Consider the following 27,330-nt stretch of genomic DNA (forward strand, 5'->3'; position numbering starts at 1 on the left):
TGAACCAAACCAACATTTGTTATTGAAGTAGAAGTCCTGGGAGTGCATTCTGACGAAGACAGCAAAGGTAATAACATTTTTCTTATAGTAAATCTGACTTTGGTGAGTGCTAAACTTGCTGTGTGTCTAAATAGCTAGCCCTGTGATGCCGGGCTATCTACTCAGAATATTGCAAAATGTGCTTTCACCAAAAAGCTATTTTAAAATCGGACATATCGAGTGCATAGAGGAGTTCTGTATCTATAATTCTTAAAATCATTGTTATGCTTTTTGTGAACGTTTATCGTGAGTAATTTAGTAAATTCACCGGCAGTGTTCGGTGGGAATGCTAGTCACATGCTAATGTAAAAAGCTGTTTTTTGATATAAATATGAACTTGATTGAACAAAACATGCATGTATTGTATAACAATGTCCTAGGGTTGTCATCTGATGAAGATCATCAAAGGTTAGTGCTGCATTTAGCTGTGGTTTGGGTTTATGTGACATTATATGCTAGCTTGAAAAATGGGTGTCTGATTATTTCTGGCTAGGTACTCTGCTGACATAATCTAATGTTTTGCTTTCGTTGTAAAGCCTTTTTGAAATCGGACAGTGTGGTTAGATTAACGAGAGTCTTGTCTTTAAAATGGTGTAAAATAGTCATATGTTTGAAAAATTGAAGTTTTTGCATTTTTTAGGTTTTTGAATAACGCGCCACGGGATTACACTGGCTGTTACGTAGGTGGGACGATTTGGTGCCACCTACCCTAGAGAGGTTAAGGGACAGCAGTTATAAATTCCTCACAGGTTCAAACACTTGCTGTACTTCAGGTCTGGGCCCACACAATGTTTCCCTGTAACATTCACAGTCAAAGAGTAAAAAGTCCCCCCTACCTATAAGTCCCTGTTATAGCACAGTGGTGAATGAGAATCCACATGCTTTAAAGGGATGGGGATAAGCAAATATATAGGCAACTTCACAGAATGGATTTCAATAGCACACAATCTTATCGCATTGTATTATTATGGCATGGTGGTTGTCTTCAAAATACCTATACTCAAGAAGAGTAGTGGATTTGGTGTTATAAATAGGCATTATATCAAGCATCAGGAAAATGACCAGGGTATTAATGGCTCTGACAACACCATCATTAGTAATTACTGGCTTTTTGAAATGAGCAATAAAAATGACTAAAACTGGGACTGAGAATATAACCCTCCCTTATCATAATCTCAGTGGTAAACCCAAGGCGTACTGGGGAAACACCAGGGACATGTAATGAAGTTCTCACAGTGGCTATTCCACAGGGTAAAATGTCTTCATGAGTAAACATATTTGTATACGTGACTGAGCGATATGAATTATGGCTCTTACTTGGCATTTGCCGACTGCATTCTGGCGGTTCAATTGGGTATGATATATGTGCGAATATCAGGTGGCAGAGGAGTGCAGGGGGCCTAAAGGGCACAGTCGGTTCCCACGTGCGCAGACTACGGCCCTTAGAGGCCCGGCCACAGCTGCCTGAACACAGCTGTGTGGCCAAGACGGCACACACACTTGACCTTGAACTGTGAGAGCGTGTGTGTTTCTACGTATTGATGGACGAGACTGTACAATGATGTACACGTATGGGGTGGTAGGCATTTCATAGATAAAGTAACACATAAATAACGTTAATCCTTTCATAAAGAAACTAGGAACAAAATATTTATTACATTTTTTTTAATAACAAGCAGACCCTGAATTTTAGCTTGTTAAGACACTTTAAAGACACTATAAAATAATTTTTCAGTCGCAAAAATGTAATTTCTTCAGCATCCACTTCCCAATTAACAATAAAGGGATGAAATCATCATGAACATGAAGTGTTTTAGACAAAAATAACATGATTCAAACGTGCTCCCTTGCCTAATTTTGCCACTCCTGCCAAAATTATCTCTGCATTGTCCTTTGCTCAGGGGACAAGGAGGTAATTATTGAAAAGGTCAGTCTGCAAGTGATCAAATCATGGCTACGGCATTCACTCTACGCTTCCACTGCCATGCCCCCTAATATCAACCACTGGTGCCTTTCTGGTGATTCCAGTCAATTAGAGGTGTGCTTGTGAATTTCGTTAGTGTTTGGAAAAAAGAGAAAGAGCTGTCAGTCAAAGGCCGCTCTGGCTTTAGATCTTGTGGGTGTTGGAATCTCAGAACCTGTATTTGTAGGAATAAAAATGAGGGGATTTAGACTGACTGCTTTCTCTGCAGACCTGTCAAAAATCTGACCTTCACCGTAAAGGAAAGGGGAAGGAAGAAAAAAAAGATTTAAAGATTTAAAAAGCTGAGTCTGAGACTGACTTGTGAATAACAAAAGGTAGAAAAGATAGACCAAAAAAAAAGACATATCTGAATGAATTGTGTTCACCCTGGTCTTTTCTTTCCTACTTCTCAGAGGTATAGTCGACCAATGTATAACCGATAACATAAATCCACAGAATTATTCAACAGGGGATTGAGAGAGATTTCTCTGTTTGATGTTAAACATAGACCATTTATAGAATACATCACTTCCCTTCCAATGTCAGGGGAGAGCTCTGATTGAATTTACACATCAAAACAATGCTTTGGATGCTTTGGATGTTGTAAAACGTCCACTGCCTATGGCTTCAATGAGCAGATATGGACAGCTCAACGTAATAGGCATTACCAAATTTGTCACAGGGCCAATTTGTCACTATTAGTTGCTTGTTTGTAATTCCAGTGTAGTGCGGGGATTACCCAACACATATCCACATGGTTATCCCTGTCACCACTGGTCTACTTACTGACCCAGATGTTCAATGACTAGTGGACAGCACTGGCAAACCATAACTACAAAACCATGAGGCAATAAGGCAGAAGGTTTCGAACCAGGCTTTGGAGTGAATATAGAACATTCAAATTTAACATGTAAATATGATCTACAATGACAGCTGAAGAGACTTAGAAAATGTCATACCCAAAAACAGTCAATACCAACAAAATTGTATTTTGTTACAGTAGTACTAATGAGCTTTGGTAGACACACTGCAATATTTTTGTATTTTTATACACTACCGTTCAAAAGTTTGAGGTCACTTAGAAAAGTCCTTGTTTTTGAAAGAAAAGCACATTTGTTGTCCATTAAAATAACAAATTGATCAGAAATACAGCGTAGACATTGTTAATGTTGTAAATGACTATTTTAGCTGGAAACAGGTGATTTTTTAAAGGAATATCTACATAGGCGTACAGAGGCCCATTATCAGCAACCATCACTCCTGTCTTCCAATGGCACGTTGTGTTAGCTTATCCAAGTTTATCATTTTAAAAAGGGTAATTGAGCATTACAAAACCTTTTTGCAATTATGTTAGCATACCTGAAAACTGTTGTACTCATTAAAGAAGCAATAAAACTGGCCTCCTTTAGACTAGTTGAGTATCTGGAGCATCAGCATTTGTGGGTTTGATTACAGGCTCAAAATGGCCAGAAACAAAGACCTTTCTTCTGAAACTCGTCAGTCTATTCTTGTTCTGAGAAATGAAGGCTATTCCATGCGAGAAATTGTGACGAAACGGAAGATCTCGTGCAACGCTGTGTACTACTCCTGTCACAGAACAGAGAAAACTGGATCTAACCAGAATAGAAAGAGTGCGAGGCCCCGGTGCACAACTGAGCAAGAGGTCAAGTACATTAGAGTGTCTAGTTTGAGAAACAGACGTCTCACAAGTCCTCAACTGGAAGCTTCATTAAATAGTACCCGCAAAACACCAGTCTCAACGTCAACAGTGAAGAGGCGACTCCGGGATGCTGGCCTTCTAGAGTTGCAAAGAAAAAGCCATATCTCAGACTGGCCAATAAAAAGAAAAGATTAAGACGGGCAAAAGAACACACACACTGGACAGAGGAACTCTGCGGATCAACTCATCCCAAACCATCTCAATTGGGTTGTGGTCGGGTGATTGTGGAGACCAGGTCATCTGATGCAGCACTCCATCTCCTTCTTGGTCAAATAGCCCGTACACAGCCTGGAGGTATGTTTTGGGTCATTTTCCTGCCTGAAAACAAACGATAGTGGGACTAAGTGCAAACCTGATTGGATGGCATACCGCTGCAGAATGCTGTGGTAGCCATGCTGGTTAATTGTGCCTTGAATTCTAAATAAATCACAGAGTATCACCAGCAAAGCACCCCCACACCATCTCCTCCATGCTTCACGGTGTGAACCACACATGCAGAGATCATCTGTTCACCTACTCCGCGTCTCACAAAGACACGGCGGTTGGAACCAAAAATCTCAAATTTGGACTCGTCAGACCAAAGGACAGATTTCCACGGGTCTAATGTCCATTGCTCGTGTTTCTTGGCCCAAGCAAGTCTTCTTCTTATTATTGGTGTCCTTTAGTAGTGGTTTCTTTGCAGCAATTCAACCATGAAGGCCTGATTCACGCAGTTTCCTCTGAACAGTTGATGTTGAGATGTCTGTTACTTGAACTCTGAAGCATTCATTTGGGCTGCAATTTGAGGTGCAGTTAACTCAAATGAACTTGTCTCTGCAGCAGAGGTAACTCTGGGTCTTCCTTTCCTGTGGTGGTCCTCATGAGAGCCAGTTTCATCATGGCGCCTAATGTTTTTTTGCGACTGCACTTGAAGAAACTTTCAAAGTTCTTGACATTTTCCGGATTGACTGACCTTCATGTCTTAAAGTAATGGAATGTCATGTCTCTTTGCATATTTGAGCTGTTCTTGACATAATTTGGACTTGGTCTTTTACAAAATAGGGCTATCTACTGTATACCAACCCTACCTTGTCACAACACAACTGATTGGCTCAAACGCATTAAGGAAAGAAATAATACAAATTAACTTTCAACAAGGCACACCTGTTAATTGAAATGCATTCCAGGTAACCATCTCATGAAGCTGGTTGAGAGAATGCCAAGAGAGTGCAAAGATGTCATCAAGGCAAAGGGTGGCTACTTTGAAGAATCTCAAATATATTTTGATTTGTTTATCACATTTTTGGTTACTACATAATTCCATGCGTGTTATTTCATCGTTTTGATGTCTTCACTATTATTCTACAATGTACAAAAAAAATGTATATAAACAAAAACACTGGAATGAGTAGGTGTCCAAACTTTTGACTGGTACTGTATATAATGAATACAACATTTTGAATAGTAAGCAGGGGCAGTTTGGAAAGACGTTGGCTAAATATAGACCCTTTGAGATCCTCAGGTAAAAATAATTCCTCTCCAAGTCATGCTGTACATTCAAAAAGTCATGCTGTGATTTATTGGTGTTTGTATGATATATATTAAACAAAGGGGGGAAAGTCTACCCTTTCATTGTTTGCAAACAAGCACTTCAAATCTAAAAGGCGCAGATGTAGATTGCAAATCTGTGGAAAGCACTCTATTATATGGATCTAATGAGTTTAGTGATGGAAGATTAAGCATTTTTAGCACTCAAAAACATCCCTTCCCAAGGAGATACAGGGCCTACTTCCTCTGGGGAGAGAGGAGAGTGTGACGTGGTAAGGTGGGGTGGCAGAGGGGATTTGCATGGCTCCATAACTGTGTCCTCTGTTTGAAATAAAGAGAAACCCTCCTTCCAGAAGTTGTAGGGGAAAATTTTTTCAGAAAGAGAGACAACACTTCCTTTCCCAGAACAATTTATAGCTCTGCTTGACAAGACTCCCTGCTATATTTACCCAACTTAAAATTGCAGATGATATACTTCCAGCTGCATTGTGCCATGGCACATGGCCCTGTCAATCACGCTAGGAGAACAGAACCTTTAACAACGGGGAGAAAGTGGTTGAGAAACCTTTCAGTACTAATCCACATTTTGTTCACTGGTTGCTTTTGTTGTTAGAGGAGCTAAGATACACTGTGTGAATGGAATTACTGGGCTTTCATTAAGCAGACAGCTGGGTCACTACAGCCCACCCGGAAGAATTCGTACAGAAATATTGGTTGGGCGGGTGTGGTGGCAGGGGACTTAGCTTGTGTTTGTGTTGCCGCAAAACAAAAACACATTGATCAGTCTGTCAAATACAGAGTTGGGCTTTGGCCTGGTTATGTGATCTGCTTTTTTTAGGCTTTCATCGCACACCAGGACATGAACATACCATGTCAGAGAGCCAAATATGCACAAGATTGGGGGTTAGGAGGCAATACCAGCTCTTAACCCCCTAATGTTTGCCCATTGCAAATTTCATATCAAACCTCATGAGTACCAAAAAAAAAAGAATTGTATAATCAAGTCAGTCTGCTCAAACTCAAATGGAAGTCGACATGGGATAACAAAAAATATTTAGTCCATTAGAATAAAATTCAAGCATCTTATAACATTCCAGAATGGCAACTTGAGTTAAACTACTTCTGTAAACTAACTGGCAACCAAGAGAATACATCAGTTACCTCTTTAGAATCAAAGTAGACGAACATAATATAACACTTGTTCCCCAATGCTAGCTGTGGACTACTAACAAGGCCTTTGGTGTTCTGGGAGGGGTTGGGGGATGAAAAAGCGTGGCAGATTCCTCCCAGGCCCCTGGCGCAGCCGTGCCTGTCCATCTCGAGGCAGTGGCATTCCCTGGAGGAAGCTCTACGCCTGGAGGGGGCTGAGACCATGGCTGCAGGGTCCATGTGTTCCATCTCTCCACTAGCTGCTACTGTGGCTGGGGATGGGGCTGCCAGGAATCCCATTGCAAAAGCATGACAGCAAAGGCTTGACCGGAGAGTTAGCTCACCCGGCGACCATCAGCTAGCACCCCTCCATTAATACACACAACAGAGCCACTCCAAATGATCAATCACTACAGACGGTGATAGAGGGACGGGGGGGGACGGGGGGGATGGAGGTCAGGGGTTCTAGTGGGGTTGTTGCATGCGAACCCTATATGGCATTAGAGATACCATAAACGTTTACTAGAGATAATTGGCTGACTTACATGTTTGAATAACTTTAAACGCAACTTGCCATCCCATGCCTTAAAAAGTAAATTAGAGTAGGGGAAAACTAAATCACTTCTAGACAAGTGAACTCAGGACAGCCAGAATAACCAGGTTCCAAGTATTTTCTATGTCAAGTATTACCAAACTATAAACCAAAGATGTGACTTTTCTAACTAAACTCAGCATATTCAAATACCTTAGAAATGCTATTACTTCAATTTCTCAAACATATGTCTATTTTACACCATTTTAAAGACAAGACTCTCGTTAATCTAACCACACTGTCCGATTTCAAAAAGGCTTTACAACGAAAGCAAAACATTAGATTATGTCAGCAGAGTACCGAGTCAGAAATAATCAAACACCCATTTTTCAAGCTAGCATATAATGTCACATAAACCCAAACCACAGCTAAATGCAGCACTAACCTTTGATGATCTTCATCAGATGACAATCCTAGGACATTATGTTATACAATACATGCATGTTTTGTTCAATCAAGTTCATATTTATATCAAAAACCAGCTTTTTACATTAGCATGTGACGTTCAGAACTAGCAAACTTCCGGTGAATTTACTAAATTACTCACGATAAATGTTCACAAAAACATAAATTATTTTAAGAATTATAGATACAGAACTCCTTTATGCACTCGCTATGTCCGATTTTAAAATAGCTTTTCGGTGAAAGCACATTTTGCAATATTCTGAGTAGATAGCCCGGCATCACAGGGCTAGCTATTTAGACACCCACCAAGTTTAGCCCTCACCAAAGTCAGATTTACTATAAGAAAATGTTATTACCTTTGCTGTTCTTCGTCAGAATGCACTCCCAGGACTTCTACTTCAATAACAAATGTTGGTTTGGTTCAAAATAATCCATAGTTATGTTCAAATATCCTCTGTTTTGTTCGTGCGTTCAAGACACTATCCGAAAGGGTAAAGAAGGGTGACGCGCCCGACGCGTTTCGTGACAAAAAAATTCTAAATATTCCATTACCGTACTTCGAAGCATGTCAACCGCTGTTTAAAATCAATTTTTATGCCATTTTTCTCGTAAAAAAAGTGATAATATTCCGACCGGGAAACCGTGTTTTAGTACAAAGAGAGAGAAAATAAAAACATGGGGTCGCCTCGTGCACACGCCTCAGTCTCATTGTCCTCTGATAGACCACTTACCAAAGGCGCTAATGTTTTTCAGCCAGGGGCTGCAAAGACGTCATTCAGCTTTTTCCCGGGTTCTGAGAGCCTATGGGAGCCGTAGGAAGTGTCACGTTACAGCAAAGATCCTAAATTTTCAATAAAGAGAGTCAAGAAGCCCAAGGAATGGTCAGAGAGGGCACTTCCTGTACAGAATCTTCTCAGGTTTTTGCCTGCCATATGAGTTCTGTTATACTCACAGACACCATTCAAATAGTTTTAGAAACTTTAGGGTGTTTTCTATCCAAAGCCAATAATGATATGCATATTCTAGTTTCTGGGCAGTAGTAATAACCAGATTAAATCGGGTACGTTTTTTATCCGGCCGTGAAAATACTGCCCCCTAGCCCTAACAGGTTAGTAGACGAGAGAGAAGTGAAATGTAAAGACTGACCAAAAAAATGATGAAGGTCATGTACTGTAATTCTACCAAGAAACCTCAGATGTCACTGTAGTGGAATAGGCAGTGGACTAGACTGACCAACCTAGTAATGTGAAACAACCTCCTTTACTCAGCAAAGTGTATGAGATGAAACATTTTCATATGCATCATGTTGGCACCAAAGCAAAATGGCATCATGAAATGTTGCCAACATGAAGGATAGTTTGCAAAACTCCATAGGCCTATACCTCTGGACAAGGTTTATTCCACCAGCATAGTATATATCAAGATGAGCAGGATCGGATGGAGCGAACACGTGCTGAGGATGTCTAAAGAAAGTTGCCCTCAGAAGAACACCTACGGCAAAGCACAAGCGAGGCAGGCCAAAGAACGTGACAATGGACAGTGGTGGCTGAGCTGGAAGAGAGGAGTCTCATGGGACAGGGCACAAACTGCAGCCTAAGACTCCAGTTGAAGATTGTTGCGGCATTATATCCAATCCGGAATAAAGAGGACTAAGAGTAAAAGTATAAAACATTCTTATGTCTGAGTACAAGGAGAAAATTGCCCTGTGGAGGAAATATATTTGATAGTAATAGAACATATTAAGAGCAAAGTATGGTCACAACCAAAACCCATCAAGGAAACATAACTAATGTGAAGGGATGAATGCTCTTCTTAAATTCAAGGAAATCCAACACAGAGGATATTCTATTTTTTACTGAATTGCGTGTTGTGAGAAGAACTCAGAGGTACCAGTGTCTTGAAGTGTTGAGCATCTTCCCCTCATTGAGCAGAGAAGAACACTTGCACAACTTAGCGTAACATTTACCTTCGCCGTCATGTTCATAATGAGGCACTTGGATAAAAGACGAACAAACAGTGATATCGTTTCAATGGGACTTCTAAAAATTATTAAGCTGAGTAGTCCCCCGCAGTAAGACATTGGGAGAGATAATATTGACAAACTTGAAAGGCCAGCCCATTTCTCTGTGGAAATCTGCTGCACACCTGATTAAATATGTTCTTACTTATCAGGCAGGAGAAGGCACTTTGTGATAATCTGAATGCGTTTAGCCTCAAGGTCCCGACTGACTGAGGTTTATTCATGTAATGTATTGGCGGAGGGAAAATTGAAAATATGGCTTTCATTTTAAGCTGGTCTTCTTCCATGGACAATGACAATGATAGTCGTTCTAGTATAATGAACAATTGCTATAAACTAAAAATACTTTCATGTGTTATCATATCCTCTCTGTATCTGCATAATAATGTAAGTATGAAATGCTGTTGGGGAGGAAATGGTGACCTACGATCACCTATGGAGACAAGATTTGCAAAGAGGGCTAGTCAGGTATTAGTAAAGGAGACTGCTGCAGGTATCTATTTGCGTGTGGGATGACAAGTTAGAGATAAGGACTTACCTTAGATATCCACTAATATTCTGTAGTTCTATAGAAAAAAAGGCCAAATATACAATGCACCATGTATTGTGCTTGCCATTATTAGGTTATTACCTTTCATATTGTTGAGAATCTCTTTCAGGTGGCTGAAACTGTTAAGCAATGGATCTTGTTCCTCATCCTGTACAACAATAAAACAAACAGTACTGGCATCAACAAAAACTCAAGCATGAGAGGACATTGAAGCTCAAAGTGAAACTACTCCATTCAAATGCTGTAGATTTGACCAAATTAACACACTGCCTACAATTTTAACGCAAATGCTTTTTTTTCTACTCAGAGTAGCTGCCAATGTAGACTTAAGGTATTAAAGTATTTATGACGATTAGGCCTTAACACTACACAAAGAAACATTCATGGCAGCGCTATGAAAACTATTTCTGCATATCTCTTCTTTTTAATCTTCCTTCCTCTTGTACCAAGTCTGAAACACTCATTCCTTGAGCAGGTAGTTCTACAATTAAAAAAGCTCAACTAAACTGTTGTCATTTCAAACTAAGCCTTGATTGAGAAATACTATTGTGTTACAAAAATTGTCTTTACCAAGATAAAACAACTTACCAAAAGAGTATGGGTATTCCACCTTGAATTCCTCTTGATGGCACCTACAACAGTACAGATCTCCCCTTGGACAATGTATATATTCTTGTCCACCATCCTGATACCTGAAAAGACAAACAAAAAAAATGTATATATATTTTCAGAAGGCTTACTTCTTACTAAAGCAAGTAAATGAATTCATGTAAAATAGCTTGGTAGTCAAAGACCAGCCAGTCAATGGAACTGTCTTAACTGAAATATTTGATCCTACAGCTAAAATCATCACAAAGCAGAGGTTCTCTGGACACCGCCTCAGACAAATCGGGCAAGCCGAACATTATTAGATTGACATTGGTAATATTTGAATAGCAGTTTCCCCATGTACCTCAAAATGGTTGGATTAACCGTTAAGCAGGCCAGAGAAAGGTACTGTAGAAAGATAATATTGTGTGTCTGCAGGGAAATGTTATTTGACTATTGAGACTGAGAGGAGGTAATACTGAGGCAGAATTCTGTTCAAATTCATGATAAGCAGATTCAAAATAATAAGAGATGAATGGTACAGGGTGGTTGGAGTGCTGAAATGCAAGCATTGATAGGCTTAGACTCAGGTGACTTAAATGCAAACAGAAATGTATTATCACTTGTTTCAAAAGTGTTAACTCTCTGTCACAACACATTTAGTGAGGATATAGCAAATTGTGTGGCTAAGTAGAAGAACATAAGATTTGCTGTGGTCCTCCAAGGTCTCAGACTTCACACATAGAGCCATTGCTTGAATCCAAATACGGGCCTGAAGTTGTAAGAATGTATTTAATTTAAATGTAAAATATACCGTACAGCGTACAGTTGCTATTGATATGTGGCTTAGGCCATCACCTGTAGAACTACAGTGCCTTCAGAAAGTATTCACACTGACTTTTTCCACATTTTGTTGTTACTGCCTGACTTTAAAATGGAAATTGAGATTGTGTCACTGACCTACACAAAATGGCATTACGTTTTTAGAGATGTTTAAAAATGAAAAGCTGAAATGTATTATGTAATTTGTTATCGCAAGCCTAATAAGTTGCATGGACTCAGTGTGTGCAATAATGGCATTTAACATGATTATTGAATGACTACCTCAAATTTGTAACCCACACAACTACCTTTAAGGTCCCTCAGTCAAGCAGTGAATTTCAAACACAGACTCAACCACAAAGACCAGCGAGGTTTTACAATGCTTCACAAAGGGCACCTGGGTAAAAATGAAAAAGCAGACATTGAATATACCTGAGCATAGTGAAGTTACTAATTACACTTTGGATGGTGTATCAATACACCTAGTCACTAGAAAGATACAAGCGCCATTCAACTCAGTTGACAGAGAGGAAGGAAACCGCTCCAGGATTTCACCATGAGGAAATTGGTGACTTTAAAAAACAGTTAGAGTTTAATTGCTGTGAGAAAACTGAGGATTGATCAACAACATTGTAGTTACTCCACAATACTAACCTAAATGACAGAGTGAAAAGGAAGCCTGTACAGAATACAAATATTCCAAAACATGCATCCTGCTTCAAATAAGGCACTAAAGTATAACTGCAAAATTTGTGGCAAAGAAATTAACTTTGTTTGGGGAAAATCCATAATCACTGAGTACCACTTTATATTTTCAAGCTTGGTGGTGGCTGCGTCATGTTATGGGTATGCTCGTCATCGGCAAGGACTAGGCAGTTTTTTTTAAGGATAAAAATAAACTGAATAAAGCTAAGCACAGGCAAAAACCTTGAGGAAAATCTGGTTTAGTCTGCTTTCCAACAGACACTGGGAGACAAATTCACTTAAAACACAAGGCCAAATATACACTGGAGTTGATTACCAATACCACATTGAATGTTCCTGATGGACTAGTTATAGTTGACTTAAATCTGCTTGAAAATCTATGTCAAGAGTTGAAAATGGCAGACAAGCAATGATCAACAACCAACTTCACAGGGGTTGAAGAATTTGTAAAAAATGTATGTGCAAATATTGTTGAATCGAGGTGTGCAAAGCTCTTAAGAAACTTACTACCTCTGAGGGGTTAGAGCTTGAGGTAGTCACCTCATACAAGTACTTGGGAGTATGGCTAGACGGTACACTATCCATCTCTCAGCACAAGCTGCAGGCTAAGGTTAAACTTAGACTTGGTTTCCTCTATCGTAATCGCTCCTCTTTCACCATAGCTGCCAAACTAACCCTGATTCAGATGACCATCCTACCCATGCTAGATTACAGAGACGTAATTTATAGATCAGCAAGTAAGGGTGCTCTCGAGCGGCTAGATGTCCTTACCATTCGGCCATCAGATTTGCCACCAATGCTTCTTATTGGACACATTACTGCACTCTATACTGCTCTGTAAACTGGTCATCTCGGTATACCCGTCGCAAGATCCACTGGTTGATGCTTATTTATAAAACCCTCTTAGCCTCACTCCCCCCTATCTGAGATATCTGTTGCAGCCCTCATCCTCCACATACAACACCCATTCTGCCAGTCACATTCTGTTAATGGTCCCCAAACCACACACATCCCTGGCTCACTCCTCTTTTCAGTTCGCTGCAGCTAGCGACTGGAACAAGCAGCAACAAACACGCAAACTGGACAGTTATCTCCATCTCTTCATTCAAAGACTCATTCATGGGCACTATTACAGACAGTTGTGGCTGCTCAACCTTCTTGCCCTTTGTACTGTTGTAGGGGTTGAATACTTATCAAAACATGATTAGTGTTTTATTTTCATAATTTTTCTTGCACTTTGGAGAATTGTGTAGATCGTTGACAACTTTGAAACAAAATGTGGAAAAAGTCAAGGGGAATGAATACTTTCTGAAGGCACTGTATTTGGCTAACTCACAAAATTATTTAAATAATCAACTTATAAATTGTTTATGGAAAACAATAGGGCTGTGACAATACCAGTACCGTAATATTTTTCCATGGAAAAAATGAAAACACGAAGCGGACCTAACTCTTTGGTCCTTTAAAAACCTGCTGTTTGTAAAATATTGTGTGCTATTGCTTAGAATATAAATACATGTGAGACTCTGGATGACAACATAATCGTGTTTGTTTCCAACATTAGGGCTGTTTTCCTAAAGAAGTTAAATACGCATCGTGTTATGTTTCCTTGCCACGATACTAATGAGTATCGCAATACTGGTATCGTCCCAGCCCTAGAAAACAACTGCGCAGGCATAGCCAAATAGCCTAATGGTGCTTTCAAGACAACTAGGAACTCTGAGAAAAAACTAGGTCAAATTGTGACGTTATAGGATGATGCCCGAGTTAGACTTGGAATTCCACTGAAAACTGGATGCATCCGGTTGTTTCCACCCCACTATGGCTGCTCTGTCAAAGATGAGAATCTCTGCGTCTTGCTAGCAGCAGAAAGTTGTGACAAACTCAAACTAATACTGAAAAAACACATAGCATGTTAACAAAATGATGTAACTAGCCAAGAAACACAAGGACAAAGTCACACTTAAGTGGGTCGTTCTACCTCACAAAGCAAAAGAGGATTTCAAAACCCACCATTTCAGATGGTTCTGAAATCATTTCTGTAGTTCGTAACAGATACGATTAGCATTCTTGAAACATTGTTGAAATATAATTTGAACTCTGAGAAATTAAGCTAATTGCTTGAACCAAAACTAGCCATTTTAATTTATAGGATTCAGATATTCAATAAATATAGTACCCATCAACCGATTTGGACCAAACTACCAATGAGTAAAACATGAGGAGTCCCCACGCCAATCTCACCCAACAACCAGTATACAGTATGAGTTCTACATGTTTGACAAGTAGTATGAAGCTGTGGCTTGGAATACTGCTTCTCCATACTACGTAATGTATTCCTAGTGAATCTGGTCATTTTTTCCCCTCACTGTTCAGAGAAATTAGTCATTGAAGTCACTTGCAATATTTACCATAAAGTAGTGTGAAAGTACCAGGATTTAACCATTAGATGCAGCTGTTCCTGCTATACCGGCACGTATCCATTTTGCTGGTGTCTTGTTTATTAAATAGATCACAACACTTCCATTGCAACATTGGGTAGAAAACTAATAGATTTGTCACATTATGAAAATAAATTGTGGTCATCCTCACAATTCAAACCAGTCCTCTATGAAAGCAATTACATTTTTCCTACTAGCAACCTAATGATTCAAACCAACTCTCCTCGAATAGTCCAACCTGAGGTCTCATTAGCTTTCAGAAATATGCATTTTCAAAACCCAGACTATCAACAAAAAAAAAGTGTTTTTAAATAGGGGATGGGCGGTAACCAGACTTTCATATGGTCCTTCTCTCATACTGGGAAATAAGGTATTACCGCCATAAAAAAAACAACATTGGGCGTCTATTACCTGAATGTTAACAAAATTAGCACAAGTAATGGCGAATTTCAATGGAGGGTGCTAGCTAAATATGCTAATGAGCACAAACGAAAATAAACCTATTGCAACTACAGTCTATTTAGATCATAAAGCCATACATACAGAGGTAGGATCTACCGAATGTCATTTTTGGTGAGTTTGGACATTTGTAAGCTAATGTGAACAAGAGACATTCTACAAATGAACAAAGTCTTGACACATGCTTGTATGAAGGAAGAACAGTACTGGCTCTGCAGCAGCATGTGTAGGCTACATGCTGTGTCTGTGTGGAGTCTGGAGTCGCTAGTGCAACGAACGTGCCTGCTCTGCTCAGAGTAGGATGAAGATGGGCCAAGAACTGAGAGGAGAAAAAAACGCAAGGAAATCAAGATAGTGGCAGCAGTACAAATAACTTATCCAAAAGGCTTTGACTTCACAAACACAGCAGAAAGCTGACACAATATGATGCCCCTGCCACCTTATTTATTCAGCCACTTACTTAGATTAACTAGTAAGTTAAACATAGGGGTGGCGTTAATGCGTTAATTCTTTCTATGATAAACAGAAATATGATGGCCATGCACCGTTTTTGCAAAAAATACTTTAGTTTTTTCATTGTAAGCGCATTTACTTGTGTGGCTGCCAGCCAAATAGCATTGCACTTCTGTTGTCATCTGATAAAAATAAAGCAATTTTCTGTTATGGAAAACTATAGTTACACTCCCCTGTTCACTCCATTGAAACAAAAAACCACTTGCCTTTCAATATAAAAACGCGACCCCATCAATATACAGCAGGACTCACCTGCTCCCGCTTTCTCCCTTTGTGCTTTTTACAAACAAACACGTGATTGGCTCAACTGTTCTGGGAAACTACGGTAAGCTTCATAATGTAAAATAATGTGACAGGTGAAATGAAGAACGCAATCTGCTTCATCTCCTAACGTATTGCACAAGTTGACTGCAGGTATTTACTTAAAAAGGTAGCTACAAATATTAAAATGTATTGAACAACTTCAAATAAATCATTTCAACGGTATGGAAAACCCGTCAAGTGGCAATTTCCAAATACCCCGGTATACAGTACATACAGTATACCGCCAAAGGCTAGTTTTAAACTATTTCACCTGCGTTTTATATTGAAAGTCAGTGTTTTTTGCTTCAGAGTGATAAGGGGTGTGCGACTATCATTTTTCTTCACCCAAAATACATTAGCGCAGGGCTCTCCAACCCTGTTCCTGGAGATACCGTCCTGTACTGTAGGTTTTTGCTCCAACTCCAGTTGTAACTAACCTGATTCAGCTTATCAACAGCTAATTATTAGAATCAGGTGTGATAGATTCAGGTTGAAGTGAACATTTACAGGACAGTAGCTCTCCAGGAACAGGGTTGGAGAGTCCTGCATCAGTGCAACACATTCGACAGAAAATAGTTTTCATCAGATAACAGAAGAGCAAAGCTATTTGGTGTAAGTAAATTAGCTTACAATGAGAGAGGTCTTTTTTGAAAAAACTTTGGAAAAACTACACCCGAGGAAAGTAAAAGAGAAAAGTAGCCCACACATCAGTCAGAGGCTGTCTTCGTGATCTAATGAGGAAGGCAAAGACATTTCATCCGAGTGGAGAAGTGCAACTGAAGCACGAAGTCTATTTTTACATCCATTGAGAATGTTCAAATAGGTTGAGGAATTATTGTCAATCTTTCCAACTGTTTCCCTTTCGATAACCACTTAGCGTGAAAAGGAAAAATGTAATGCTCTGATCCAGTGGAATAAAATGGGCCTACCTGATTACTTCTTATCCCTTGCGCAAATAGACTAAAGCTGTGTCTGTCCCGAGCTCACTGGCAAGGGAAACTGAGGGCCCATAATATGTTGTAGAATGTAGCAAGGAGCTTCAGGCTGGACCCAAGATAATAGTTGATACAATGTTTCAAGTTTGGCTACATGGCCTGTCCACAACAATGTGATTTTAAGGATATTTATGTTTAAAAATCTGGTTATTTTCTACCTGCGGGCTGCAATATTTTCATTTGTTGGCTTTGTAAGAATTTTTTTTACCGTTTCTATCATTTTTGATTTAGATAGAATTTTGATTAACCATATGACAATGATTTTGCGATACAAAGACGATATAAAATAAGTGAAACTGTTCCACAAAAATGTGCATTTGAAAACCATAACTGGCATGCAGATCAGTAAAGTTTGCCGACTCCTCGTGTAGCCTATTACGAGCCACTTCAGGAGAGTAATGGAAGAATCTGAGCACGCCAGTAGGAGTGGTAGGAGGATGGTCAGAAAAGCTTCATGTTTTTTTTCTTGTGGTAATCTATTATCTCTGGCTCCCTCGAGTCATTTATGTCTTATTTCATCAAACAGTGAGCTTAACGCATCAGACAAGCTCAATGCATCTATAGTTGATTTTATGAAGACATAGGGTGTGTCTATACAGTGCATTTGGAAAGTATTCAGACCCCTTGACATTTTTTTATGTTACAGCCTTATTCTAAAATTGATAAAATAGTTATGTTAAAAAAATACCCATAATGACAAAGCAAAGAGGTTTTTAGAATTTTTAGCAAATGTAACAAATAGAAAACTGAAATATCACATTAACATAAGTATTCAGACCCACTACTCAGTACTTTGTTGAAGTATTCATGGCAGCGATTACAGCCGAGTCTTCTTGGGTATGACACTACAAGCTTGGCACACCTGTATTTGGGGAGTTTCTCCCATTCTTCTCTGCAGATCATCTTAAGCTCTGTCAGGTTGGATGGAGAGCGTCGCTGCACAGCTATTTTCAGGTCTCTTAACTGACTGGCCTAGTTAAATAAAGGTTACATAAAAATAAAAAAATAAGAATGGAGGCCACTGTGTTCTTGGTGATGTTCAATCCTGCAGACATTTTTTGGTACCCTTCCCTAAATCTGTGCCTCGACACAATCTTGTCTCGGAGCTCTACAGACAATTTCTTCAACCACAAGGTTTGGTTATTGCTCTGACATGCACTGTCAAATGTGGGAACTTATATAGACAGGTGTGTGCCCTACCAAATCATGTCCAATCAATTGAATTTACCCACAGGTGGACACCAATTAAGTTGTAGAAACATCAAGGATGATCAATGGAAACAGGATGCACCCGAGCTCAATTTCGAGTCTCATAGCAATTTTTTGTCAGAGACAGCCCTAGAATCCTGACTGAAGCCAAGCAGAATGTACAATAAGAAGCATTTTATATCTGTTACAAAATGCAGCAAGATACTTTTTCTGCATTCTCTCTTTCCTTTTCTGCGTGAAAAACGCAAAATCCTGCGTTAACGCGACCCCTGACAATAAGTGGCTGCTCTCAGAGGGCTATCCCTCTGAGAGCCCAAAATCTAGAAGCCCAAAATCTAGGAGCCCAAAATCTAGCCCAAAATCTAGGAGAAATGGGCTAGGGACTAAAATGTGACAAGCCTAACAAAATAATGAATTGCATGGCAGTCAAGTTTTTCAATAAAACTATCATGAAACAGCTTTATATGTTGTGTGATTAGTGACATTTGGGTCGTTCCATGTCATTTCAGCAAGCCATCACACCCACCATCTCCGGTTGATCTGAAATCGTTTCTGTGTTACCCCCCCCCCAAAAAAAGATATAGATGTACTATTGTAAAGTGGTTGTTCCACTGGATATCTTAAGGTGAATGCACCAATTTGTAAGTCGCTCTGGATAAGAGTGTCTACTAAATGACGTAAATGTAAATGTTGTTAGAAACACCAGATTAGCAATCCTGCAACATTTAGTTGAAATATGTTCAAATCATCTAGGTAACCATTGAGTTACACAATCCATTTTTAGACACTTTAGGATGATTTTGACATGAAGCTTTAAAATGCTAACATACAGTTGAAGTCGGAAGTTTACATACTTAGGTTGGAGTCATTAAAACTCGTTTTTCAACCACTCCACAAAATTCTTGTTAACAAACTATAGTTTTGGCAAGATGGTTAGGACATCTACTTCGTGCATGACAAGTAATTTTTCAGAAAATTCCAGAAAATGTCGTCATGGCTTTAGAAGCTTCTGATAGGCTAATTGACATAATTTCAGTCAATTGGAGGTGTACCTGTGGATGTATTTCAAGGCCTACCTTCAAACTCAGTGCCTCGTTGCTTGACATCATGGACAAATCAAAAGAAATCAGCAAAGACCTCAGAAAAAAAATTGTAGACCTCCATAAGTCTGGTTCATCCTTGGGAGTAATTCCAAACGCCTGAAGGTAACATGTTCATCTGTACAAACAATAGTACGCAAGTATAAACACTATGGGACCACACAGCAGTCATACAGCTCAGGAAGGAGACGCATTCTGTCTCTTAGAGATGAACATACTTTGGTGTGAAAAGTGCAAATCAATCCCAGAACAACAGCAAAGGACCTTGTGAAGATGCTGGAGGAAACAGGTACAAAAGTATCTATATCCACAGTAAAACGAGCGCTATATCAACATAACCTGAAAGGCCGCACGCAAGGAAGAAGCCACTGCTCCAAAACCGCCATAAAAAAAGCCAGACTACGGTTTGCAACTGCACATGGAGAGAAAGATCGTACTTTTTGGAGAAATGTCCTCTGGTCTAGAGGTCGACCGATTAATCGGAATGGCCGATTAATCGGAATGGCCGATTTCAAGTTTTCATAACAATCGGTAATCAGTATTTTTGGGCACCGATTTGCCGATTAAGAAAAAAAACTAAAAAAAACTAGGCAAGTCAGTTAAGAACACATTCTTTTTTTCAATGACGGCCTAGGAACGGTGGGTTAACTGCCTTGTTCAGGGGCAGAACGACAGATTTTGACCTTGTCAGCTTGGGGATGCAACCTTACATTAACTAGCCCAACGCTCTAACCACCTGCTTTACGTTGCCAAGGTAAGTTGCTAGCTAGCATTAAACTTATCTTTAAAAAGAACAATCAATCAATCATAAACACTAGTTAACTACACATGGTTGATGATATTACTAGTTTATCTAGACTGTCCTGCTTTGCATATAATCGATGTGGTGCGCATTTGCGAAAAAGGACTGTCTTTGTTCCGACGTGTACCTAACCATAAACATCAATGTCTTTCTTAAAATCAATACACAAGTATATATTTTTAAACCTGCATATTTAGTTAATATTGCCTGCTAACATGAATTTCTTTTAACTAGGGAAAATGTGTCACTTCTCTTGCAAACAGAGTCAGGGTATATGCAGCAGTTTGGGCCGCCTGGCTCGTTGCGAACTGTGTGAATACTATTTCTTCCTAACAAAGACAGCCAACTTTGCCAAACGGGGGATGATTTAACAAAAGCGCATTTGCGAAAAAAGCACAATCGTTGCACGACTGTACCTAACCATAAACATCAATGCCTTAAAATCAATACACAGAAGTATATATTTTCAAACCTGCATATTTAGCTAAAAGAAATCCAGGTTAGCAGGCAATATTAACCAGGTGAAATTGTCACTTCTCGTTCATTGCACGCAGAGTCTGGGTATATGCAACAGTTTGGGCCGCCTGGCTCGTTGCGAACAAATTTGCCAGAATATTACGTAATTAGGACATAACATTGAAGGTTGTGCAATGTAACAGGAATATTTACACTTATGGATGCAACCCGTTAGATAAAATACGGAACGGTTCTGTATTTCACTGAAAGAATAAACATGATAGTATCTGGATTTGACCATATTAATGACCTAAGGCTCGTGTTTCTGTGTGTTTATTATATTATAATTAAGTCTATGATTTGATAGAGCAGTCTGACTCAGCGATGGTAGGCACCAGCAGGCTCGTAAGCATTCATTCAAACAGCACTTTCGTGCGTTTTGCCAGCAGCTCTTCGCAATGCATTGCGCTGTTTATGACTTCAAGCCTATCAACTCCCAAGATTAGGCTGTTGTAACCGATGTGAAATGGCTAGCTAGTTAGCCGGGTGCACGCTAATAGCGTTTCAAACGTCACTCGCTCTGAGACTTGGAGGAGTTTTTTCCCTTCCTCTGCATGGGTAACGCTGCTTCAAGGGTGGCTGTTGTCGATGTGTTCCTGGTTGGAAGTGTGGTGCCAGGATAACAACCTCTCCCTCAACAAGACAAAGGAGATGATTGTGGACTACAGAAAAAGGAGGACTGAGCACGCCCCCATTCTCATCGATGGGGCTGTAGTGGAGCAGGTTGAGAGCTTCAAGTTCCTTGGTGTCCACATCACCAACAAACTATCATGGTCCAAACACACCAAGACAGTCATGAAGAGGGCACAACAATGCCTATTCCCCCTCAGGAGACTGAAAAGATTTGGCATGGGTCCCCAGATCCTCAAAAGATTATACGGCTGCACCATCAAGAGCATCCTGACTGGTTGCATCGCCGCCTGGTATGGCAACTGCTCAGCCTCTGACCGCAAGGCACTACAGAGGGTAGTGAGTACGGCCCAGTACATCACTGGGCCAAGCTTCCTGCCATCCAGGACCTCGATACCAGGCGGTGTCAGAGGAAGGCCCCAAAACTTGCCAAGGCCCCAAAAATTGCCAAGGACTCCAACCACCCTAGTCATAGACTGTTCTCTCTGCTACCGCACAGCAAGCAGTACCGGAGCGCTAAGTCTAGGTCAAAAAGGCTTATTAATAAGGATGGAACCCTTTTTTTCAATTTATGTCTGAAATGACACCCAAATCTAACTGCCTGTAGCTAGGAAATACTTTGAAGTTTGTGGAAATGTGAAATTAATGTAGGAGAATATAACACATTAGATCTGGTAAAAGATAACACAAAGAAAATTTTGTTTTTTGTTTGTTTTTTCATCATCTTTGAAATGCAAGATTAAGGCCACACATTATTCCAGCTTAGGCACAATTTAGATTTTGGCCACTAGATGGCAGCAGTGTATGTGCAAAGTTTTAGACTGCTCCAATGAACCATTGCATTTCTGTTCAAAATGTATCAAGACTGCCCAAATGTGCCTAATTGGTCTATTAATACATTTAAGTTCATAACTGTGCACTTTCCTCAAACAATAGCATGGTATTCTTTCACTGTAATCGTTACTGTAAATTGGACAGTGCAGTTAGATTAACAAGAATTTAAGCTTTCAGATATGTCTATGTCCTGGGAAATGTTTTTGTTTAGCGCACGTTAGCTCAAATGTCCCGTGGGGGGGTACACATCATCTCAAAGAGGTCAACGGTGCACCCGCACATTGACTCTGTACCAGAACCCCCTGTATATAGCCTTGCTACTGTTATTTTATTGTTGCTCCTTAATTATTTGTTATATTTCTATTTTATTTTCATTAAACTGCATTGTTGGTTAAGAGCTTGTAAGTAAGCATTTCCCTGTAAGGTATTATCTGTTGTATTTCGCGCATGTGACAAAGAAAAACGCATTTGATTTGTCTAGCGTATTTTGTTCTGTTGAAAGTCTACCAACAAATTTGCTGTTTCCATCAAGCCTGTTGTGACATTTTTTTTATCCAACATGTACTTTACACACAGAAAAATGTTGCATGGAAACCTTGTTACTGTCTCTATTTCCCAAAACACAATTCAACACAATTCCAATCACTGTCTTTTAAGCATTTTAACAATACTTCATACACATTTTCTAAAAGAGAACTGATACTGTATACTGGTTGTTAGGGTGGGATTGACATGGGTTGTGGGGGGTCCGTGGGTTGCTTTTGCCAATTTTTGGGGAATCCCCATGTCTTACTCATTAGTAGGAAGACATTTGCTCCAAATCGGATGTTGGGTACAATATTTATTGAATATTATCTGAAATCCTATAACTTAAAATGGCCAATTTGAGTGCAATCAATTAGCTTAATTTCTGAGATGAAACTAAATTTCAACAAAATAAAGTTTCAGGAACACCGATCTTAACCATTTCTGTACAGAAGATTTCAGAACTATCTGAGACGGTGGATGTCATGGCTTGCTGAAATGACATGGAACGACTCTAGTAGCCTTTCGGGATAATTCAACCAACTTCTACATTTGGCCTTTCCAAATGCTCTGTGTGACTGACCACCTGCCAAAGTGGCTGGTGAAACAGGGCTCTACAGTGCGACCATTTTACTCACATACGCGGCTTAATGTTTTGCTGGGCGACATGGAATTTTTATTTAGGAGCAACAGTGCACCTACAAAATTAAGGATTAGAGTTTTAATACTTCAAATGTTTCATTGTGTTGCTAAATTTCTTTGCGTGCATATGTGCTCCTTGTAAAAAAAGGTCAGCCCTGTGAAATATACATTCTTACCCGCCAATGCTAGAATCTACCAGCATTTGGTGAGTGTTAATTTTCCACCCTGGTCCCATGAGTTGAATGGGATTTGTGCCACAAATGCTAAAACGTCAACATGTGGAAACAATGCCAGGACAATTCACACTTAGTTGCCGTCATACCTTCTTCAAAGACTATTACAGGGTAAGGAAACCAATGTGTCATTTAATAATTTGGGTGAACTATCCCTTTAACACATCTATGGCCCAATTGATAACCTAGCAGCAATATTACAACCTAGCTAGCTAAGTCAGCTACTCAGCTACAGGCCTGGCATCTGATGATTAGCAAGGATAGTCCAGATAACTAGCTGGCTAAGTAATAAAGGCCTGCATGTTGGGATTATCACTTGATTTTCAACATGAACAGACAGCGGAATGTCGACCAAGAATATTCCAAATATTGCAGGTGAATTAAGTTAACACCAATCATGTGATGAATCATACAGGTTGGCAAAGTAGATAAAGTAACGTTCATTGGATTGACACCAATGACGTTACAATCTAGCTAGTTATCTACATAAAACAGCTAACGTTAGCTACATAAGTGGCTTGCTGTATAATTCAATAGCTAGCTAACTGTCATGGCCAAAGATTTAGCTAGCATTAACTCGTCATTCTTGGTGAGACAGATAACGTCAGTTACTTAGCTACTTTACCACGCTAACGTAGTTAGGCTCAGACATAATTTGACAGGTCGGCTAGCTAGTTATGCCCTAGTTTACATCGTTGACAACACACAGCGTCGGTTTGAAATTAGCCGTTACTGGGTTTTTGAAGCATCAGCTAGCAAACTAACATTGCACACAACTTTTTGGATCAAACTGAACCTCGAAAATACCCTACCTGTTAGGAGTTCCAAGATGGAGTCCTGTGCAATTTCAATTGATAAGCTAGCAAGCTAACTGCCCAACAGTGATGACCAATAATCAATTACAAGACATAGGAAAACTACTCTATTTTGACATTCCAGTACGTGAGACACATTTGAACCAAAAACTATTCATTCAAAAGGTAGCTATATGGTTCCTAATATACACAAATTAAACACAGAAACCGGCTGACAATCTGTACTTAGTAAACACACTACGTGGAAAAGCTGGGTCTTCACAACCGAACATGCTGCACTGCCACTGAAATGGTTTGACAGCTCTCTAGGCCAATCGGGTTTGACTGCTCGGTAAACCAATCAATCCCGATTAAATATAATTATTTTAGCAAAACAAATATTGATTCACTTGAAGATATGGGAGTTTTTTTTTTACGTTTCCATAATTAGCTACATAAATAAATGTATGTTGATCCATAAACTAATGTTTTTCAGCTAATCCCAGTCACAACAGAACTGAAATCAATGAATCTTAATGGGCAGGACTAACAGTAAGCAGCACGGTTGATTGAGTGTTCGTGATAACGAAAGCATGATGGTCAGCATCCATGGCATTGCAAAAGACTGCAGCACAAGTCAGTTTTAAAAAATCTTTGACTGCAGACTAGGCTACATCTCTGCAACTGATGTAAACAACATTACAAGCTGTTCATTGTAGCCTATGTTTCCAGTACATGCTTGCTTCATCTGTTGATACACATGTATGAAAGTTTTCGTTGAATGATTCTGTTTGTGGGCTGGTATGATGAAATCATCATAAAAAAATAATAATAATAATTTCGGGAGCCAATGTTTCCTTGTGCATTTATGGCTGTGCTATTCTTTAGCATTATAACCATTAAGGCGCTGTTGTTGGAATAGTTATTTCCATAATGGCTGATTAATCAATAGATAGACCTATTGAAAGTGTATAGAGGGAAAACTTCATGTGAAATATCTCAATTAAAATGTAGCCTATATTGCAGCATAAACTTTCATTTCTGTAGAAAATAAAAGCATTTATGTTTCTACATGTCATGTAAAGATCTTGTGGGGTTTTCTATAACTTATCAAAATTGAATGTACAGTATATCAAAGCCCTTATCTCTCTGTGTGATATCAGTGGCCTATTTATTCAACATATAACCTGAAATTTGTATTGCTTTGTGTTTAAAACATGCAGCAGTAACTCCTTACAATCAAAGTCCTCTGTTTGCCAATTTGATCACCTGTGGGGTTTGTAATTACAACATTTCATCGGCAAATAAAGAAACGTCATAGACACGCCAACCCCACTGAGGCAATAACAAGACAGATATCTTTATGGATGTCAGTCATACACCTGTACATACATGACATTTGTGCTATGCTCAACCAACAGGTTATGTTTTGTACAAATTGTTGTGAACATCTGTCAAAATAGTCAAAATAAACACCTGGAACCTAGATGATAATATTTAATCTACAAAACTAAAATTGTTCAACAGTTTACACATTGAAACAATGTGTTAATTTATTCATCAAACAGCACAATCATTATTACATAATTATATACGATGATGTGAAAGAAGTAGGCTTCTTCTCCACTACATGAAACATCTGGATTTCTTTTGATTACACAGACTGGAATATGTTCCGGGGTTCATCTAATGGCATTGAGGAGTATACCACCTTAGTCACCGGCTTCATCAATAAGTGCATTGACGTCGTTGTCCCCACAGTGACCATACGTACAACCAGAAGCCATGGATTACAGGCAACATCCGCACCGAGCTAAAGGCTAGAGCTGTCACTTTCAAGGAGTGAGACACTAATCCGGACACTTATAAGAAATCCCGCTATGCCCTCCGACGAACCATCAAACAGGCAAAGCATCAATACAGGACTAAGATTGAATCCTACTACACCATCTCTGACGCTCGTTGTGGCAGAGCTTACAAACTATTACAGACTACAAAGGGAAACCCAGCTGCGAGCTGCCCAGTGACGCAAGCCTACCAGACGAGCTAAATGCCTTTTATGCTCGCTTCTAGGCAAGCAACATTGAAGCATGCATGAGAGCGCCAGCTGTTCTGGACAACTGTGTGATCACGCTCTCCGTAGCCAATGTGAGCAAGACCTTTAAACAGGTTAACATTCACAAGGCTGTGTACTCAGAGCATGCGTGGACCAACTGGCTAGTGTCATCACTGACATTTTCAATCTCTCCCTGACCGAGTCTGTAATACCTACATGTTTCAAGCAGACCACCATAGTCCCTGTGCCCAAGAAAGCAAAGTTAACCTGCCTAAATGACTACTGCCCTGTAGCACTCACATCAGTAGCCATGAAGTGCTTTGAAAGGCTGGTCATGGCTCACATCAATACCAGCATCCCGGAAAGCCTAGACCAACTCAATTCGCATACCGTCCCAACAGATCCACAGCTGACGCAATCTCAATCGCACTCCACACTGCCCTTTCCCACCTGGAGAAAAGGAACGCCTATGTGAGAATGCTGTTCATTGACTACAGCTCAGCGTTCAACACTATAGTGCTCACAAAGCTCATCACTAAGCTAAGGACGCTGGGACTAAACACCTCCCTTGTCACGATTGTCGCCTGGAATGGAGGACCAAAACGCAGCAGGAATGTGGATGCTCATCTTGATTTATTTATAAAATAAAGTGAACACCAAAATAATAAACACGGAAAAACGCACAAACAACAAAACAGTCTTGTAAGGCTCACACACGCAAAACAAGAAACAATCTCCCACAAACACTAAACCAAACACATACCCATATATAGGACTCTCAATCAGAGGCAACGAGAAAGCACCTGCCTCCAATTGAGAGTCCAACCCCCCATTAACCTAAACATAGAGATACAACTAACTAGACTAAACATAGAAATACATAAACAAGGAACAGTGCCCAAAAACCCCGGAATACATAAATCAAATACCCTTCTACAAAAAACACCACCCCGAACCACATAAAACAAATACCCTCTGCCACGTCCTGACCAAACTACAATAACAAATAACCCTTATACTGGTCAGGACATGACATCCCTCTGCAACTGGATCCTGGACTTCCTGACGGGCCGCCCCCAGGTGGTAAGCTCTCAAGCTACAACACATCTGCCACGCTGATCCTCAATACGGGGGCCCCTCAGGGGTGTGTGATTAGTCCCCTCCTGTTACTCGCTGTTCACCCACGACTGCGTGGCCA

The 27,330-nt window shown here is 39.8% G+C and overlaps 1 protein-coding gene across 5 annotated transcripts in view; it reads right to left on the reverse strand.

Annotated features, from left to right (window-relative positions):
* LOC106606442 (Golgi-specific brefeldin A-resistance guanine nucleotide exchange factor 1) overlaps nucleotides 1–24,370 on the reverse strand; it is a 119,594-nt gene extending 95,224 nt beyond the window's left edge. For 4 of the 5 annotated variants that reach the window (XM_014202687.2, XM_014202667.2, XM_014202673.2 and 1 more), the window contains exons 1-3: nucleotides 24,095–24,370; nucleotides 10,554–10,657; nucleotides 10,047–10,113 (exon numbers count right to left, since the gene is read on the reverse strand). In XM_014202687.2, the coding sequence (XP_014058162.2) occupies nucleotides 10,047–10,113; nucleotides 10,554–10,649 (163 nt within the window). In that variant the 5' untranslated portion in view covers nucleotides 10,650–10,657; nucleotides 24,095–24,370. Of the gene's footprint in view, nucleotides 1–10,046; nucleotides 10,114–10,553; nucleotides 10,658–19,076; nucleotides 19,219–24,094 lie in introns of all 5 variants that reach the window. The other variant, XM_045720593.1, reaches the window with a different exon arrangement.
* Between the last annotated feature and the right edge of the window lie 2,960 nt (nucleotides 24,371–27,330).

The sequence above is a fragment of the Salmo salar genome, chromosome ssa01, assembly GCF_905237065.1.
Source record: "Salmo salar chromosome ssa01, Ssal_v3.1, whole genome shotgun sequence".
In the NCBI taxonomy this organism is placed as follows: domain Eukaryota; kingdom Metazoa; phylum Chordata; class Actinopteri; order Salmoniformes; family Salmonidae; genus Salmo; species Salmo salar.